Genomic DNA, 20,132 nt, shown 5'->3' on the forward strand with positions numbered 1-20,132 from the left:
ACAGCTGAGCCAACCGGCCAGGGCCTCCTTACACTTTTTTAACGTTCATCGTGCAACCGCATATTCTAAGCACCTGTAGTAATGTTCAGTCCGCCCATAAGTGAAAAAAATTGCAAGCGAGGATGCCAATCAAGAAGCAATATGCACCTGACCAGGCGGTGGCGCAGTGGATAGAGCATCGGACTGGGATGCTGAGGACCCAGGTTCGAGACCCTGAGGTCGCCAGCTTGAGCACAGGCTCATCTGGCTTGAGCAAAAAAGCTCATTAGCTTGGACCCAAGGTCACTGGCTCGAGCAAGGGGTCACTCAGTCTGCTGAAGGTCCACGCGGTCAAGGCACATATGAGAAAACAATCAATGAACAACTAAGGTGTTGCCACAAAAAACTGATGATTGATGCTTTTCATCTCTCTCTGTTCCCGTCTGTCCCTGTTTATCCCTCTTTCTGACTCTTTCTCTGTCCCTGTAAAAAAAAAAAAAAAAAAAAAAAAAAAAAGGCAATATACAAATATCTTAAATAACAGTTTTATTTTTTTTTGTCAGGTATTATTTAATATTTTTACATTAATATTTTAAAACGCTTGTAATCTAGTTTTGTATACCTCTTTTATTGTTCTTATTTAAATATTAAATGCTTGAAATAATAAACTACCTTTCGGTGTATCTTTTTTTATACTTAAAACAGTTATTAGGGCAGACAACCTGTTGTTAAATAACTTGAATCCCATCACTGGACCTTCGCTTGGTTGCTCAGTTGGTTGGAGAGTAATTTGGACAGGCCAAGGTGGCCAGCTGGCAACCCTGGTCAGGGCACATACAAGAATCAGCCAATAAATACATAAATAAGTGGAACAACAAATCATTTTTCCCCTTTTTCTCTTTTCTTTCCTCTTTCTCTAAAATCAATTTAAAACAACAAAAAAACCCTTCAGCGAGGAGCCCTTGGGCACAGGCATGCACTACAGACCTGTGTCCTCCAGAGTCCGCTGTGCTGCGCCCCACAGCAACCTCAAAGCCCTCTCTAACCTGGAGTGTCTGCAACACTTCGCAAGGACACCGAAGAGGGGGCACGTCAGCGCTCCGACTTCCTCCCGACGCCGCCGCTGATTGGCTCCCGGGCCCTATAAGAGACCAGTGAATTAGCAGCCGGCCCTAGCAGAAACTTGTGGGAGGTTGTGGGGTGGCATCGCTCTTTCGTCCTCGTCAACCCGCTGCCGAGCCGACGGGGGGAGCATGAGGTCGTCCTGTGTCGTGCTCACCGCCCTGGTGGCGCTGGCCGCCTATTACGTCTACATCCCCCTGCCCGGCTCCGTGTCCGATCCCGGGAAGCTGATGCTGCTGGACGCGACTTTCCGGGGCGCACAGCAAGTGGTGAGACGCAGCCCAGCGCTGACCCTCTCTTTCTCCTCTTAAGCACAATTTAAAGGGGGAAGCAAATTTTCCGGACCGTGTCCCACGAGAATGCATTTTGCTAAAACAGTGAGGCAGTTGCTTTTTAAGGTGGTTCAGTCGAGCATTTTCAGGGTGTCGCATTAGCCTCCTTGCTAGCAGTGGGCAACGTCTGTGCCTCCTCGTCTGCGCTGGCGATGGAGAAGTGAAGTTCTTGAATAGAATTTGACAACCGTTTAACCCTTCGTCTGACCTAACTAGCCCCCTCTGTCTTGGTTTGCAACGTCAGAAAAGACGACCTTTAAGCGTTTTATAAGCCACCTTTCCCCCATTATTGTTCTCCGATAGGCGCCAGCAGAGAGCGAGTTAAATGTTTTTAGGACAGCTCTGGGAAAAACAGGCTCTCATTTCGGGTAATGCAACCACCTTAAAAGCAGAAGCGGGCACAGGCAGTGGCACCACATCCCCTGATGTGGAGCTTTCGGTTCCTGGGGGCCAGCAGTCAGGGCTCCTCCAGGCACTTGAGGAACCGCTCAGATCTCCCTTGTCACGCGTGGCATTTATTAGCTTAGCCCAAGAAAGAAGGCCAGGAGGCCTGGCTGGCTAGAGGAGCGCTGGAGGCTGCAGAGTTTGCATGATATATCTATTTTCGGCCTGCCCTGCAGCATTTATTTGATGTCCTTGGCTGTCAAGACATAACCTTTGCCTGAACCAGGATACCCTGGCTTACCCAGACAGGTTAACATTGCTCTCTACTGTATCATGGGTGTAAATTTCTTTTCCCCATAAACAGGAAGATATTACTCTCTGCTTTATTCTATGGTAAGAGGCCTTATTTTCAATGCCAAAAACTAATATTTAAACTACAATCTGCAGCCAAGGCTGAGCCCTACAATTGAACAGTATTTCGGAACAGTTTGCTCTATCTAAACTCCTAACCCTCCTCCAAAATCAAGTTTTCTCTCTCCAACCTTATATTTCAGGTTATTTTATAAACTCCTTTTCTCAAGAGTGACTGGAGAGAGAGAGGAGAAATAAACATGACTTTTCCTAGAGGGCTGGGGTATTGTAGCATAATCATAGTAGGGATTTGCTTCTCTTGAGTCCAACCACCTTCTCCACCTCCCAAGCCCCCTGTTGACTCCTAGGAAATACCCATGAAACTATAGATCCTTCTCCTTTCCTCCCGTTCACTGTAATGTTAACACAGTAAAAGCATGGCCACCCCTTCTCTAGCAATGATTTCATGCAAGGCAATCTTCATGTCGGGACCCCTGCAATCCCTTTTTTTTGTTCACAAATTATGTAATTTGGGAATAACATCCTTCAAGGATTCTGGGGTACAATGGTATTTACCTGGGATGAGTTAAATGGCCTTTAGTAAACAGTAGATAGTAGGTAAGAAAAATAGTGACAAAGAAGAAGAAAAACAGGGTGGGGGGAGTAAAATGTCTGTGTTGGCCGCAGAGATAATTTTTAATTTTCAGGTCACCAAGGAAGTCTTCCACATCCTAAGTAATCTGGGAAATGCCAGGTTGGAAGAACAGTGTTTCTTCCCCATCTAGGCTATCAACCCATTTAAGGCAAGTCCTTGGTGGGTAACTCAGTTGGTTAGAGCATTGTCCCCATTCACCAAGGTTGTGGGTTTGATCCCCGGTCAGGACACATACAAGGATCAGCGAAAGAATGCATAGATAAGTGAAATAACAAATTGATGCCTTTCTCTCCCTCTCTCCCTCCCTCATTCCCTCATTTCCTCTCTCTAAAAATCAATAATAATAATTTTAAAAAGGCAAAACTTTTGGACCCTACAGTCCTTCACAGAATGTACCTCCAGCTAGAGTACATTACATTTATGTAATATGATAATGTAATTCCGGTGATAATGTGAGTAATGCCAAGTCCCAGAGATAGATGAAGTAGCAAAGCATCCTCACCTGGCACGTAGCTTTACACAGAAGTGGCTCTCATCACTTGTCTTCACAATGATGAAATATTAGAAAAATCATTCAGACCACATGGAAGCCTGTTTTGCCTATAAAGCAATTCACCAATGTTGCTTCAAATTGTCCTGGGGAAAAGACAGTGTGGCTTGACACAATGTAAGTAGATAAGAGGGTGACTCTTAGAGTCATGCCTTCCTGAATCACATTTCAGCCAGGATGCTTACTGATTGGGAGGCCAGGCAATTTACTAACCTACTCCAATCCCCAGTTTTCCTTATAAAATAGGGCCAACCTTGTAGGGTTGGTGTGAGGTTTAGTAATGTATTTAAATGCCTATAAATATTCTTTTAAGAGTTGTCCCACAGGTCCGCTATGAATTGTGGAGGTTCCCAAATCTGTGGGATTGCCCAACTTTGTTGAAACAATGAAACAAATGTAAACCAGAAACAACAGAATTCTGAAGAGCTACCACTAAATTTCATGGCATAAAGTCTGTTACCCAAATAATTTCAGAGTTGACTGGTTCAATTACAAAAGCAACTGAAGCTATTTCAGAAATGAACGTGGTCTACCTCCTAACACAGCAGACTCATGCCTGGCATCAAGAAATATGAATGCTAATTTTATTCTGTTGTCATTGGCAAGTGCTCCATCCCTCAAACCACTCTTATTACCTTTATCTTGAGCAGAAGAATTGTTTATTGTACTTATCTCCCTTGGAGTCCTGCAGTATTACCTAAGAAGAAGCTACTTGGTATCTTTCCCTAATTCATCTCAAACACATGCTACATTAGAATCAATCATTTAGGGAGCTTTAAAAATCCTGATGCCCAAGTCACACCCTATACCAGTACTTTATTTAGAATTTGTGGGAGGTAAGTCCCAGGCATCAATGTTTTTAAAGCTCTTGAAGTGATTTCAATATACAGCAAAATTTGAGAAGCACTGTGTTTTAAGATAAATAAAATGCATTGCAGATGTAGATAATATATTTTCCTTAAACTGTTCAAGTTATGTTGCACATATGTTACTGTGAATGAGCCCCTTAATATTAGCATGGATTAGTTTATCAGATTAGTTGGTTGATACTTTGGCTCTAAGAGTCTAAGGGGATAAAATACTAGCTAGGCAAATTTCAGGGTTATAGCAGAGTCGTCATAAGATTTGAGCCATGGAAAAGCACAAACAAAAGTAGTCGGGGAAGGCAGTGGAGACAGAGGGTATATCAAGATTGGGCAGTTGAAAACTAGAGGGACAAATGAATGGAATTTTGGGAGATTCTGATACTGATTTCAAACGGTTACATGAGTAGAATTTAAAAATTGGTAATTCCAGTACAGGTGAAGATACTGAGATATGTACATGCCTCAGATTGGCAATATCCATTGAAAACCATAGAAGCATATTTATTCTTTGACTTCGTAATCTTTTTAGAGAATTTAAGTGATCATGGATATAGGCAAAACTGTAGCTATGAAAATGGAGACAATTTACAGGATCAAAAACCTTGTTTAATTAGTCCTAAAGCATTGCTATTTATGAGAAATATGGGGGACCGCTCAGAACCTTGTTTATCTTTTATTTCTTTTCATATAGCATTATTGAAAAGAATAAAAACTTAAGCACATTTAGAGATCAAGTAAACTGTGGTAAATCTACATTTTGGAATACTGTGCAGTCAAAAAAAATTGGCTTGTAAAATAATGTTTAGTGGCCTATGAAAAATATGTACTGTACATTTTGTGGGAAAATGCTACAAAACAACATATATGTCCATTATCCCATTTAAAATATCTTTTAGGCCCTGGCCGGTTGGCTCAGCGGTAGAGTGTTGGCCTGGCGTGCGGGGACCCAGGTTCGATTCCCGGCCAGGGCACATAGGAGAAGCTCCCATTTGCTTTTCCACCTCCCCCCCTCCTTCCTCTCTGTCTCTCTCTTCCCCTCCCGCAGCCAAGGCTCCATTGGAGCAAAGATGGCCCGGGCGCTGGGGATGGCTCCTTGGCCTCTGTCCCAGGCGCTAGAGTGGCTCTGGTTGCGGCAGAGCGACGCCCCGGAGGGGCAGAGCATCGCCCCCTGGTGGGCAGAGCGTCGCCCCTGGTGGGCGTGCCGGGTGGATCCCGGTCGGGCGCATGTGGGAGTCTGTCTGACTGTCTCTCCCCGTTTCCGGCTTCAGAAAAATATGGAAAAAAATAAATAAATAAATAAAATATCTTTTAAAACATACAATTATGTATATCTATATATAGGTATAGAAAAAGCAGAAGTATATAATTTAAAATATAGGGATGGGGGTGTAAAGTTATATCTTCAATTTTCACGTCTGTATTTGGTAGTTTTTCTACAATGATCATGTCATAATAAGAAACAACCTTAGGCCCTGGCAGATTGACTCAGCGAAAGAGCGTTGGCCAAGCATGTGGAAGTCCTGGGTTTGATTCCTGGCCAGGACACACAGGAGAAACGCCCATCTGCTTCTCCACCCTTCCCCCTCTCCTTTCTCTCTATCTCTCTCTTCCCCTCCTGCAGCTAAGGTTCCATTGGAGCAAAGTTGGCGGTTTGGGGGGGGTTTAAGGATGGGTTCATGGCCTCCTCCTCAGGCACTAGAATGGCTCTGGCAGCAGCAGAGCAATGCCCCAGATGGGCAGAGCATCACCCCCTAGTGGGCATGCCGGGTGGATCCCTGTCGGGCATGAGCGGGAGTCTGTTTGCCTTCCCGCTAATAACTTTGGAAAAATACAAAAAATAAATAAGTTAATTAATTAAAATAAATAAATAATAAAAAGAAACGACCTTAAAACGTTTTGTAATAAGTTTTTTAGTAGGTTCTTCTAAAGTGAAATTGATGTGCTGATGCTTATCATTGTGATTAATCTCTTGGTAATTGTCTTATGAAGAAAATCAGATTTCTTTAAAGGCATCTTGGATCCCCTGATACTGCTATCACTGCGTCATACTTCACGCTCAGTCACTTCATTGTAACACAGCCTGAAAGCCTACTGTGTGAGGTTTTAGGGAGATGCTAAAATGACCTGAAAGAAACTACAGCTTAGCAGACTGGAGAAGTCATGTTAATATATAGCTATTAAAAAGATAGGAGCTGACAGGTATTACAGAAGAGACATAGTTACAGAAATTCCTAGAAGAAAAAGGTTGCATACAGTTTGGAGAGGTGATAAGTTGGTGAATAAAGTTAATAATGGTGTCTAAAGGGAGTTCAGAGCTTGATTTGTCTTACCTTGATCATCTCCCAACATAATAGTTCTTACACTATGTATTTCTTTGATGAAATAATGTAAAAGAGGCCCTGGATGGTTGGCTTAGCAGTAGAGCATCGGCCTGACGTGTGGAAGTCCTGGGTTCGATTCCCTGTCAGAGCACACAGGAGAAGTGCCCATCTGCTTCTCCACGCTTCCCCTTCTCCCTTCTCTCTCTTTCTCTTCCCCTCCTGCATCCATGGCTCTAATAGTTTGCGCAAGTTGGCACCAGGTGCTGAGGATGGCTCCATGGCCTTCCCTCAGGAGCTAAAATAGCCAAGGGAGTAGCAGCCCCAGATGGGCAGAGCATCACCTCCTAGGGGGCTTGCTGGGTGGATCCCAGTAGGAACACATTGGGAAGTCTGTCTGTCTGTCTCCCTGCCTCTCACCTCTCACTTGATAACAACAACAAGTTAAAAAAATGTTAGAAAAAATGTAAAAGAGAGGTTGTTGAAATTGGTATTTTTACTGACTCTTCCCCCTATTCCTTATTGATGACAGTGCTTTTGGACTAGTTGAGCAAGGTTTTTTTGGTTGTTTTGTTTTGTTTTTTATCCTGTAAGAGTCCCCAAACTTGTTGAAATCTAAAGTGACCTTACTGGAATTTTCTGTGCATGACGTGCCTGTGGGCTCTGTGGGTGCGGTGACAGCTCCACTGGACGCCGGGCATGACTCCAGCTTGCTAACCTTTTTCATAGCCATTCCTGCATGAACTGGGGCATTTGCTAATGTCAGGTAGATTAAATTGAAAACATTAGTAAATGAGTTTTGTCTACCACCTTCTAAACTTGTCGTGATACATATTTCTTCATGTAAGTAAGAGATTTCACCACCAACAAAAATTTTTAGCTGGTTTGATGGGGTTTTTTCTTTAAATACCGGCTGCCAAGAGGCTTTGGGAGCAGCTTCAAGGCAATATTTACTCAGTTATCTGAGTTGGTCTTTATAGATAGCACCTCTTGGTGGATTCAATCAAACATTAAGGTCAGATTGATTCGGTTACCAGGTGTGTTGTTAAACCATGCCTAATTTATAGTTTTACTTTTTCTTTTTTCCGGAACTCTGCAAATATAGCACTGAGCACAGAAATGCTATCATTATTACTTTATTTTAACGGCACATTCTGTTTCGAACATATGGCTTGAGCTTATCTGTGACATTTCTGCGAGATGTGAAAGTGCAGTAATCATCATTAAATGTTCTATTAATGCACAATTACTTTTTATTTTTTATTTTATTATTTTCTAAAGATTTTGGTACTTTGTCTTTGTCAGTGCCCTACCTCCTTTTTTTAATAATTAATTTATTGATTTTAGGGAGAGAGAGATAGAGAAACATCAATTTGTTGTTCCACTTATTTACACATTCATTAGTTGAATCTTGGCATGTTGGGATGATGCTGTAATGCTAACCAACTGAGCTACCCAGCCAGGACCACAATTACTTCTTTTAGAATAGTGAGCAATATTTAACTTTTACTGCCTAATGAAACTATATGAAAACTGTTTACCACTTATTTTCTGTGTCATTTTATCTTTCAATTTTTCTGAAATAAAATTCTACCATTTAGAAGTCATCACTTAAAAGAGACTAACATCAACAAAATGAAAAAAGAAAAGATAATACAAAATAAAAGTCATCACTTATTCAATAAATATTACCTGAACACCAATGCTAGAAGTAGCAAAACAAAAACAAAAAAGACATATACTTAATCTTGAGAACTTTACAGTTGAGTGAAAGGGAGAAAAATCTCTAGACAGTTAAAGGGTGAGATTTGAATGACAGAATAATTACGATATAGGTATTTATGGGTTGCTACAAGAGCCTTTAAAAGGACATCTAATGTAGAACTGGGCATCGGGGACTGTTTCCTTTTCACAATAACATCTAACTTGACTTATCAAAGTTAGTGTTTATAGCAAAAGTAACAAACATTTACTAAGCATATCGTGAACACTCACAGTGCAGTGTGCCAGATACTGTGCTCTGTGCTTTGCATGCAGTTCCTTTGATCCATGCTCTAATTCTATGAGGCAGGGTTTTTTTTTCTTGGATCATTTTCTGGTCTATTGGAACATCAAAATGAAATACATGCCCTTGGGAAAGACCTGTAGAAACAGGAAGTGAATGGTGTCTCCGTCAAGCAGCTGTTAGAATCTCTGGGTCAGAAAGGAGTTTAGGTATCACTTAAACCAGCCCATTTACTGGGTTTTCACCTGACCTTCTTGTCTGCCCTTAGAACTCCCAGCTCAGAGGACTGATGCCTCTAGTGAGGGTTACAATGAAGTGGGTGCTCTTTTTCTTTCTCTTATAAAGGATGAAACTGAAATGCAAAGAACTGGCTCAAGTTGACCATTTATAAGAGATAAAATTGTAGTTCACCTCCAGCCTGTCTTCCTCTGACCTCAGGAACCTGATCACTGTCCTGGAATGCCTTTCCTCCGGAGCTGGCTGAGTGAAGGAGGTGGGGGAAGAGAAGAGGGAGAAATAATGGTGAAGGGGCACTCCAGCCAGAAGGGACTTTCCACTGAGAGAGGGTGATACCGAGGAACTAAAAGACTGGCTGGAGCGTGAAGCCCCGAAGTCAGAGGTGGAGCAGGAAGGAAGCACAGATCAGATCATGAAGGGCTCTGTGGGCTGAGAAAGGAGCCACTGAAAGATTTTTGGCAGGGAAATCACATGGTCAAATCTGTGTCTTTCTCGGGGGCAGTGTGGAGACTGGCGTTTAAGAAAGCAAGTGAAGGGGAGAGACCCCTTAGGAAGCAATCCAGGTGAGCGGTGAGAGTGTGAACTACTAAAGTGGGACTGGTTTGGTGTGAAGGTTGCTGATGGCGGGGATAGTTTGTGTGAAGGAAGAAAGGCATCAGAGATGACTCTGGAGTAAATGGGTGAATGGTGATGAGGACCCTGGTGTAGGAAAAGGAGCAGAGCTGAGGGTGAAGGTAATGAGTTTTGGATCTTGTTTTGAAGTATCTGTAGGACTAGTCCAAGGATAGCTGTTCATAAATTGCTTGCTTGTACAAGACCAGAAGTAAGAAGAGAGAGAAAGAGAGAGAAAGAGCACACACTGGGAGGAGACAGGAGATACAGACTTGGGTGTGGTCAGTGAGTGGGTGGTGGTGCAAGTAGTGGCAGTAAATGTGTATGGGTGAGAGTAGATCAGGGGACCCTACCAGGTACCCCAAGGGGACGGCAGGGCTAGAGGAGGAAGAGGCCAGTCCTAAGAGAAATGAGACCCTAAAAAACCTAATTTTTTAATGTACCGTACATTTATATAGAACTTTTTACAAAGGATTATACTAATATCATCTGATTTTATCTTTACAATAAAGAACTGACTGGCAGGCCCTGGTCAGCTGGCTCAGTGGTAGAGTGTTGGCCCAGCGTGTGGAAGTCCCAGGTTCCCAGCCAGGGAAGAAAGGAGAAGCACCCATCTGCTTCTCTACTCTTCCCCCTCTCCTTTCTCTCTCTCTCTCTCTCTCTCTCTCTCTCTCTCTCTCTCTCTCTTCCCCTCCTGCAGCCAAGGCTCCATGGGAGCAAAGTTGGCCTGGGTGCTGAGGATGGCTCCATGACCTCTGCCTCAGTTGCTAGAATGGCTCTGGTTGCAACAGAGCAACGCCCCAGATGAGCAGACCATCGCCCCCTGGTGGGCATGTTGGGTGGATCCTGGTTGAGCGCATGCTGGAGTCTCTTTGCCTCCCCACTTTGCACTTCAGAAAAATACCAAAAAAAAAAAAAAAAAAAATCCCAAACAAAACCTGACTGGCATTAGTTATTTCCATGTGATAAGTGAGAAACTGAGGTTCAGAAAGGGTCAATGACATACATCACTGAGATTATGCGATTAGTTATACTAGAAAATAGGGACTGGAATAAAAGTTCCTGGACTCCTGGTTTCGCATCTCACTGCTGGACCAGGCTGACTTGAAAACGAAGTCCTCTGTGGTGGATTTGCTCCCTTTGTCCCTGGTGCTGTCTCTCTGACAGCCCCTCACAGCCATGGCCATGCATGCAGCCATGCTCATGATCACTTTGTCACTAGTACACTGTAATCCTGACCTTTTTTTGAGCCCCACAGCACATACTGAAATTAATCTACACTAGTGTTTCCCAATAATTTTTTCACACTATAGGCTTGATTACGTTTTTCAAGTGTGCTGGGGGAAACGGGAGGAAATATGGGGCGGGGTGGGGGGATTTATATGGGCTGGAGTGACAGAGTTCACAGAATTTATAAAGAGAATTATACAATGCTTCTCCTATAGAATGGCAACCATGATAAATTTTAAATAGTTCTAAAATGTGGTTTTAAGTTTTTACTTCTATAAAACAACTCAGCCAATGTCTTGTGGTCCACCTGTAAACCATTTGTAACATACCTGGTAGGAATCTTTGTTCTCTATAGTTTGTTATTATTGCTATTAAATGTTGATAGTCCTCAAGTTACATATACCTAGGTATCCATATAATTCATTGTCCAAACCAGGATATTTTTGAGAGTGATAGGGACTGCTATTAATAATCATATCAATACAACTGTTTTAAACCAGAATTATACCTTGACAAATCTGGACAGATGTTTGGCCTACATTTGAATTGCAAACATCAGCATAATGAAGAAGTCTAAGTTATAGAATGACCCTGTGCTACCTGTTCTGCTAAAATCTGACAGGCCTCCAGTGGACCCCTACATATGCCCTTACCCCCAACGTCCTGTCCCTAGGACAGTGGCAGAATAAAAGTACTGAATCCCTTGGGTGGCATCGAGGGCCTGCTGCAGTGCAGTAGTGCACTCTGCTGAGTCTCACCTCACAGGGTTCCCGTGACCGTCTGCACACTTGTGTCTGACACCTTTCCCCCACTGTCACCTCTGCCTCACATGCCCTCCCGCTCTCTAACTTTGGCCAACATCCCCCACATCTTTCAACACCTCCTCAAAAATCATCTCTTTTGGAATTGGAAACTTCCCCCTTTTTCTCCTGTCAGCTTTAATTTCTCTCTCCTTTAAACTCTGCTAGCATTTGGTTTTTCTTTTAGGGCCTTTTTATGTTTCTTCCCTTCTACTGATATGTAAAAATTTCCCACCAAATCATAACCTTTCTCGCCTATGGACATAATTTTCCTCTTACTGTTTTAGGTGGTTTTTGTTTGTTTCTCATTTGGTTTGGTTTGGTTTAAAGATCATTCACCGTAGAGAATATAGTTCATGGCTCTGCTTTTCCTCAGTCTCTGGTTCCACTGCCCTGAGGGGCAGACCTAGTGTTTCATGTACTTCTGACTCTGAACTTACCAAAAATGGCTTTTTCTTGTCTTTTGCCACTTTTTTTGGCAAGCCTTGCTCTTTTCTGGGTTTTTTACTTCCTCATAATATTTTTTTTAGATTATGCTTTTTAAAAAAAATTTTAATGAATTATGTGCCTGTTCTAGGTAAATGTTACTTATAATTACAAATTAAAGATTGCTGGTGAATTCCCACATTCATTTGCTATCATTCTACTTTTCCCTTTGCCTCTTGAATGGATAATTGATGAATGCCCCATAAGAAGTTTATTTGACCCGACCCTCTTATGTGCTGCCTATCCCAAATATTGTCCCTGCCCTTGGGTTCAAATGACCTTTTCTCTGACTGTTCTGAGGTCTATTTTTCTAAAGTGCAAGTTGTTTATATCACTCTTCCCAGCTTATGCATCAGATAACGATTAGGTGCTCTGTCCCAGGGTTTCAATCATTTCTGTTTCGTGACACCGCTCTTCCCTGTTAGTGAGGGCAGCAATCATACCTGCTTCTTCTACTTTCTTAGCAAGGCAAGTCAATTCTTCTGCTTTTAGGAGATCATTTGCTTTTAATAGAATAAGATTCCTGGAAGATAATAATGGATCCATTTACTGAATAATAAATATAACCACCTTGTGAAATAGTAGTTAATGTCCTCATTGAACAGGAAAGGAAATAGAAGCTCAGCAAGGTTGGGTAACTGGCTCACAGACACATGACCGCCTCTGAGGCTGGCTGTGAACCAGGGCTGCTGGCCTCCAAAGTCTTTTCAACTCTATTCCACAGCTTGCTTTTAGGATTGTTCAGATCCTCTCCTCCCCTTCCTACTCCACCCCCTCCCCTCTGAAATCATTTGTACTAGTTGTATGATCCACATTAAGAAAGCATCACACAGGAAAAGAGTATATTATATATTTACGAATTTTTTAGTTCTGGAGGATTTTAATATATTACACATTAAAAAGGATCCCATGTTTGAATAATACTACAAAATGCTGAGTAAAACAGAGTTAATCAAGATTTCTTTTAAACTGTAAAATGTTTCAGAATTTCTGCTATTCTAACATATATTTTGAATCTTATTTTTTTTTGACAGAGAGAGTCAGAGAGAGGGACAGACAGACAGGAAGGGAGAGAGATGAGAAGCATCAATTCTTTGTTGTGGCTCCTTAGTTGTTCATTGACTGCTTTTTCATATGTGCCTTGACCGGGGGGGGGGGGGAGGGGGCTACAGCAGACCGAATGACCCCTTGCTCCCTTGCTCAAGCCAGAGAATTTGGGCTCAAGCCAGCGACCTTTAGGCTGAAGCCAGTGACCATGGAGTCATGTCTATGATCACACACTCAAGCCGGCGACCCTGCACTCAAGCTGGTGGGCCCATGCACAAGCTGGTGATCATGGGGTCTTGAACCTGGGTCCTCTGTAGCCCAGTCCAATGCTCTATTCACTGTGCCACTGCCTGGTCAGGCCGTATTTTGAGTCTTAAAGAGAGAATATATAGAGTCCTAAATTTAATTGACTATAAACCTTTATTTTACAAAAAAAATTAATGAAACTGATGGTATATTTACCAAATTTGGGGGCCATTTTTATAGTGTTTAAGAGCGTGGATTTTGGGATCAGGCATACTTGTGTTCAAATTCAGCTCTGAGCTATGCTAGCTGTATGACCTTGAAGAGTATTTTACCTATGAGTTGGTTTCCTGATCTAATAAGTGGTCAACATATTTGGCTCATAAAGTTATTTGAAGATTGTATGAGTAATATATACAAAGCTTTATTGTTTGTCATCATTATCATACATTAGTTAATAAGTAAAGCACTAGGAATGGTATCTGGCACATAAGACATATTTAATTTAGATCTGGTTTTTTATGCTACACTGCAATAGTAATATGCTGTCTTTTTTTTTAAAGACTTTATTTATCCGTTTTAGAGGGTGGGGGGAGGAGCAGAAATCATCAACTCCCATATGTGCCTTGACCAAGCAAGCCCGGGGTTTTGAATCGGTGACCTCAGCATTCCAGATCGACGCTTATCCACTGTGCCACCACAGGTCATGCTATGCTGTCTTTTATTCTTTCATTTCCATTATTCTTGTCAATCTGCTGCCACTGTCAGGTTGATGGATTTCTGTACAGGTATAGACCTTAACCTTGACAGCTGTTGGCTAGGCTACTACATTTAAATCCTGCCTTTACCCCGTATTTACTAGTTGTGAGACAAGTTGGACAAGTTATTTAAACTCTAAACTTTAGCTTAGTTTCCTTACCTATAAAAGTGAGATAATGACAGTGCCTTTTTCAAAGCTTATTATATGGATTAAATGTGATTATGTACATGAAGTGCTTTGCATATAGCAAGAGCTGAAAGCCTCTTCCTGTGGTTCAAGTTTTGGAGTCAATGAGCTGATGTTCTAACTGGTGTATGAATCAGCAGCAATGGCAGCATCACTAATTCATCACTGATTTATTCTAATCATTTTACATGCATATTACCTCAATCTTTATAACAACCCTGTGAGGTAAGTACAATTACTGTTCCAATATTATAAATGAAGAAATTCTAGCACAAAGAGGTTAACTAACTTGCCAAGGCCCCATACCCAGAGCCAGAGTTCTAATTTAGTTCTCTAAAAGCTGGAGAAATTGTATGTCTCTTAGACTGTCATTGTCTTATTTATCATAGATCTCTGCTGGGCTTTGCCAAGGTATTAATTTGTTTTAGAAAATTATGTGTCAGCCTGACCAGGCAGTGGCGCAGTGGATAGAGTGTCGGACCGGAATGCTGAGGACCCAGGTTCAAGATCCCGAGGTCGCCAGCTTGAGCTCGGGCTCGTCTGGTTTGAGCAAAGCTCACCAGCTTGGACCCAAGGTTGGTGGCTCAAGCAAGGGAACACTCGGTCTGCTGTAGCCCCACGGTCAAGGCACATATGAGAAAGCAATCAATGCACAACTAGGTGTTGCAACGAAAAACTGATGATTGATGCTTCTCATCTCTCTCCATTCCTGTCTGTCTGTCCCTTTCTATCCCTTTATCTGACTCTCTCTCTGTCTCTGTAAAAAAAAAAGAAAAAAGAAAATTATGTGTCACCTGAAACAGAGTTCCTTACACTTTCAGTACCCTAAGATAGAGTTGGTGATGTGACATTTTGTGATATAAAGTGCTTTATTTCACTTCTATCCCAGTGGTGGCCATTTTGCCACAATGTGAAGGTAGTGAGGAAGTACTTGAAAAGCAGGATTATTTTTCTCAACAAATGGTGCAGGATTTGCTCAAATCGTCGCTTCTTGGGCCGAGATCTGGTCTGTAACTATGGAAAACGTGACCCTGACTTCTAAGTTATTAAAGGCAGGCATCTTTAGGTGACACTGTAATAGATCAAATTCACCATGACCTTTGTCATTAATTAATTGAGCAATTATTGCATGCCAGGGACTAAAGGTATAGCAGTTCACAGGCAGACACACACAAAACCCAGCACCTAGCCTTTCTGGAACTGTAGTCTATGCCAAAAATATATGACAAGTAATCATATAAAGGAAACTATATGAAATACAGAGAAATTTGTTGGCAGGTCAGTAGTATTTGAAATCCTATAAAGACATGAAATCCCCTAAGGAAACAATGTTGAGTGAAAAAAAAAAGTTTTAGAGTTGTGAGCCAACAAAGAAGAGAGAACAGTCAGGGACCAAAGAGGAAAACTAGGAAAATACAGTGTTAAAGAAACCAACGAAGAGCACACCTGGAGGGGAGTCAGTTCTCCCGAGAGTGAGGGACAGGCGATGCACAAGGGACTGTGAGCTCTGCGTGCCGGTGGGCCTCAATGGCAGACAGAAATGGACTCACAGGCAACTGACCCTTTTATATTTCAGCATCTCAACTTACAATCTGTCTGTTGGAACAATTTCAAGGAATCCTGATGAAACTAATGTTTTGACTTAAGCAATATGAATATTGAGCTCTCATTTCTCACAAGAAAGAGCCAACATATACTTTATAGCTTGTGAATAAAACCAGAGATGGCAGTTATTGATACATTACTGACATATGGAATAGTTTTATATGTATAACTATATAGTTATTTAGTACATTAAAAAATAATATTTTTTAAAAAAATAAAAAAAAAAAGAATGAAAAAGTAAAGAAAATCTTTTCCCCCAAATAACTAAATTTATATTGGTTGGTTCATTTTAAAATCTGGACTCTTAATAGGCTAAGTAGCTTTTTCTATATGCTTCAAAATGAGGTTCACATCAGATGAATGTTAAATTTGCTCCATTATAGACTGATGCCTTTTAATTTTATAGTTAGCAGTATACCATGTAAATGCATAGCTATACCTTTGTCAAGAACAATGGGCTAGTATTTTATAAGACACACCATGTGCCAGATTTGAGTCTTATTTCTCACAGGAAATAGCCACAGCAACTCCTAATGACCAAAACCAATTACTTGTCAGTTTTGTTCACTCATATAGCCAATTAAAATTGCATAATTCTACAACCTGAATGAAGATGTGTCTTAGATGAAAATAAAAAACATTGTTACTGGCCCTGGCTGGTTGGCTCAGCAGTAGAGTGTTGGCCTGGAGTGTAGATATCCCAGTTTCAATTCCTGGTCAGGGCACACAGGAGAAGCACCCATCTGCTTCTCCACCCCAGCCCTGCTTCTCTCTCTCTCTCTTTCTTTCCTGCAGCCATGGCTCAATTGGAGTGAGTTGGCCCCAGGGCAGTAATGATGGCTCCATGGCCTCCACCTCAGATGCTAAGAAGAGTTCGGTTGCTGAGCAACAGAGCAATGCCCCACATGGGCAGAGCATCGCCCCCTCATGGGCTTGTCAGGTGGATCCTGGTCAGGGCACATGTGGGAGTCTGTCTCTGCCTCCACTCCTCTCACTAAATGAAAAAAACAAAACAAAACATTGTTATTGGTTTATTGGTTATGTCTACATGAGGAACCTGTTTGGAAGTGATTTTCAATTACTCTAAAAACATTAACATGATTTCTTTATTCCATAAAAGCATATTCTTTAAAAAGTCATAGAATTTTAACTGCTTAAAAAGGTACACTTTTATTTGTGTGTTGTCGCGGTTAAATGTCTTTCTACCGTTCTCTCCTCCAGCCTACCCAGCCCTATCTCCTCCTACCTCATTTTCAGGTTTCAGAGAGTGGCAAGCAACTTTGGGTAGCAATTTTAAGTTTTACCTATACACCTATAATCCTTAAAGTTATTGAAATAAAGATGGGGTCCTGTGGTTTTATTGTGCATACAGGAAAGCCAGGTTTACTTAGAGTCATTTTGTAAATATTGAAGTTATGCTAAAATACACAGTATTGCACTCTGTTACAGCTCTTCCAGTTTCTGTTCATGGAGGAAAATCATGCGCTATTCATTCTCTAAAATACTGAAGTATTTTTAACAGACATTGTTACTTACTGATCATCTGGAATGTGCCAGACCCTGCAGAGACTTTGAGGTGCTCTTATTCTAGTTGGAAAATCCAAGTATACAATTTCAACAAAACTTGGGTGTGCTGCAGTTTGTGGTCCATAGTGGGCGCTGTGGGAGCCCAGCCAAGGAAGCCTCTGTAAGTCTGGGGAACTGAGCTGTGAGCCCCAGAGGACATCCTGGCTGAGCTGACTCTGAACGGATGAGAAGAAGCACATCAGACAGACAGGGAAGGAAGGCCATTCCAGGAAGAGAACACGTCAGGTGCACGACTGTGAGGTGGAAGAACATGGCCCATCGTGTTGAGTTTCTGAAAGAAAATAAAAGTTTGAAGGAGATCTTTACCTAACTGATCCATGGGCGGAGCTAGTCCCAGTCTTGTGTTGTTAAGGTATATTTTACCATTTTAATTATGGTAAGTTTAAGCTAATAGTAGGATTATAATACAACTTGGCAAATTAATCTTTAAACTTCTTATTTAAAATATTCTTTGTTACAGACCCATAGAGTGGTATTTACATTTTGGTGGCCAAATATATTATTTGATTGGAAACAACTTGTTTTTCTACTGTTGTTTGGTTTTAGTAACTTTTGGTCTTAAAAACTTAAGTGAATCTTTCCTTGCTGTGCTCCAAATGCTCTGCTTCAGAAAAGTATCCCTTGTTGAAAGCTTGAAACAAAACAGTGCACCTGTTGGCAGTGCTGGTGCCGTATTTGAGTCTAAAGCTTCTTGCGTGTTTGTCAGAGTGGCTGAGTCTGTGGTTAGGGAACTTGACCTCTTATTGTAACCACCCAGCCTGGTTTCCCTCTCACCTCTCTTTTCCTCTTTCACTCTACCCTGTTCTTTCCCTCTGTAGAACACACTGCCATTCGTAATTGTCTGTTTGTTTAGCTACTCCTAAGTAATTTTTCTCCCTAAGTAATTGTGTCTCCGCTGCCAGACTGGAAGCTCTGTGAGGGGAGGGAGCATGTCTGTGGGCTTCACCACTATGGACACAGCTCCTGAAAGTACCAGGCACAAAATAAAACACACATATATTTGCTGAGTGAATAAATGGTGAATGACTCAACGGCCGTGGACAGCTTCTAGGGTAAAGAGGGTGGTGATAACATCCCGACTGGAAGTTTTCCTTGCACATCCCACTTCTCCAACAGAGCGTTATCAATGAGATCAACCAGCAGAATATGCTTGCTTTTGCCCTAGATTCCCCTGCCCTCTCCATAAAAAGCTCAAGTAGGAAAAATGATAAAGAGTAAGCTTTATCATCTGGGTGTTGTCATGGATTAATGACAACATGGTAAGCTGCCTAATTTTTCAGAAAGAATGCACTTAGAAGCCACAACAAAAAAACATAACCAGTAATATATTCACTTATTGAACAATTATATTAAACAGTAATTATGCACAAGGCAATTAAACAAAGTATTGATTTAAAATATTAAATGAACAAGTTTTTAAAAAATTAGTTACAATAGTTCATGCTGAAAAGGAGCTAAATCTTAACTGATAGTGGCAGTACAGCAAGTAGAAGTACAGCTTCTACTGTAGAGTAGAAGCTTGAACCAGAGAGCACTGAGGCAGGAGTGGCTGCTCAAGGGCTGGCGGGCAGGGCCCCACCGAGGAGGGCTGTTTGGGGCGGACCCTGAATGGTGAACTACGATGTGGCCGTGAGAGCAAGCAGGAGAAATTCCAGTAACAGATGGCACACTGCCATTCAGCCTCTGTGTCTTTGAGGACAGTATATAACGTATAGGCAAGACAAAGTGTGCAGACCAGTGGGTGTACATTAGGGTGTGCAGCACGCTGCCTGCTGTGAAGAAAGCTAATATTTATGAGACAAGTGCTGGTGAAAGGGAAAGAGGTTTATTCAAGAGACAGCAGCCTGAGAAGGTGGGCGGGGGAACCTGTCCTCAAAAACCCATCTTACATTTCATTGTAGGCAGAGGTTTCTATAGGGAGGTGGTAGAAGTTCAGGAGAGGGAAGAGTCTGGGGGGGGGGGGTGCAGTTTCTCTTGAGAAAGGAATTGTCTTATCTTCAGGGCTGGCTGGTCTTTCGTGGTCATTGTGGTCTTGTAATTGTAACTGAGGCTAGTAAGTCATGTAGAATGCTTTATCCACTGCACCACCACAGGTCAGGAGGCTAGTAAGTCATAAACTAGAATTATTGTTCTCTGAAACAGGTGCTTATACCTTCCTGTAGTCAGGTTGTCCTCTGGGCCTTGTCTAAGAATCAAAACTGCAAGCCTCAGCCTGGTGGGAGTGAGGGAAAGGGGGCCGAGTGGGGTCATGTGAGTCCTGTTGACTTCCATTCTTCTCACTTTGAAGTTGACTTTCCATGTGCATCACCCCAGGGACAATAAGCTGTTCACGTGTAATGTGAGCTTGGCCAGACTTGAAAGTATAGGGTATATATACTTTTGATTTGTTACAGAATACATAACTTTGATTACTAAGTTGGTAATATTGAATTATGGTTATAAGAGTAACAAACTGGATTTAACATTTTACAAAAATTCTTTTTAAGCTTACTTTATTCATTCTTTTTTTTTTTTTTTTACAGAAACAGAGAGAGTCAGAGAGAGGGGTAGATAGGGACAGACAGGAACGGAGAGAGATGAGAAGCATCAATCATCAGTTTTTTGTTGCGACACCTTAGTTGTTCATTGATTGCTTTCTCATATGTGCCTTGACCGCAGGCCTTCAGCAGATGGAGTAACCCTTTGCTCCAGCCAGCGACTTAGGGTCCAAGCTGGTGAGCTTTTGCTCAAACCAGATAAACCCACAATCAAGCTGCTGACCTCGGGGTCTTGAACCT

The 20,132-nt window shown here is 41.9% G+C and overlaps 1 protein-coding gene across 2 annotated transcripts in view; it reads left to right on the forward strand.

Moving 5' to 3' along the window:
- Positions 1 to 1,136: 1,136 nt before the first annotated feature.
- Positions 1,137 to 20,132, forward strand: part of NCEH1 (neutral cholesterol ester hydrolase 1) — a 71,959-nt gene continuing 52,963 nt past the window's right edge. The window contains exon 1 of one of the 2 annotated variants that reach the window (XM_066347033.1): positions 1,137 to 1,370. In XM_066347033.1, coding sequence (XP_066203130.1) covers positions 1,233 to 1,370 — 138 coding nt within the window. In that variant the 5' untranslated portion in view covers positions 1,137 to 1,232. The remainder of the gene's footprint in view (positions 1,371 to 20,132) is intronic. The other variant, XM_066347034.1, reaches the window with a different exon arrangement.

This window comes from Saccopteryx leptura, chromosome 8 (assembly GCF_036850995.1).
Source record: "Saccopteryx leptura isolate mSacLep1 chromosome 8, mSacLep1_pri_phased_curated, whole genome shotgun sequence".
Taxonomy (NCBI): Eukaryota; Metazoa; Chordata; class Mammalia; order Chiroptera; family Emballonuridae; genus Saccopteryx; species Saccopteryx leptura.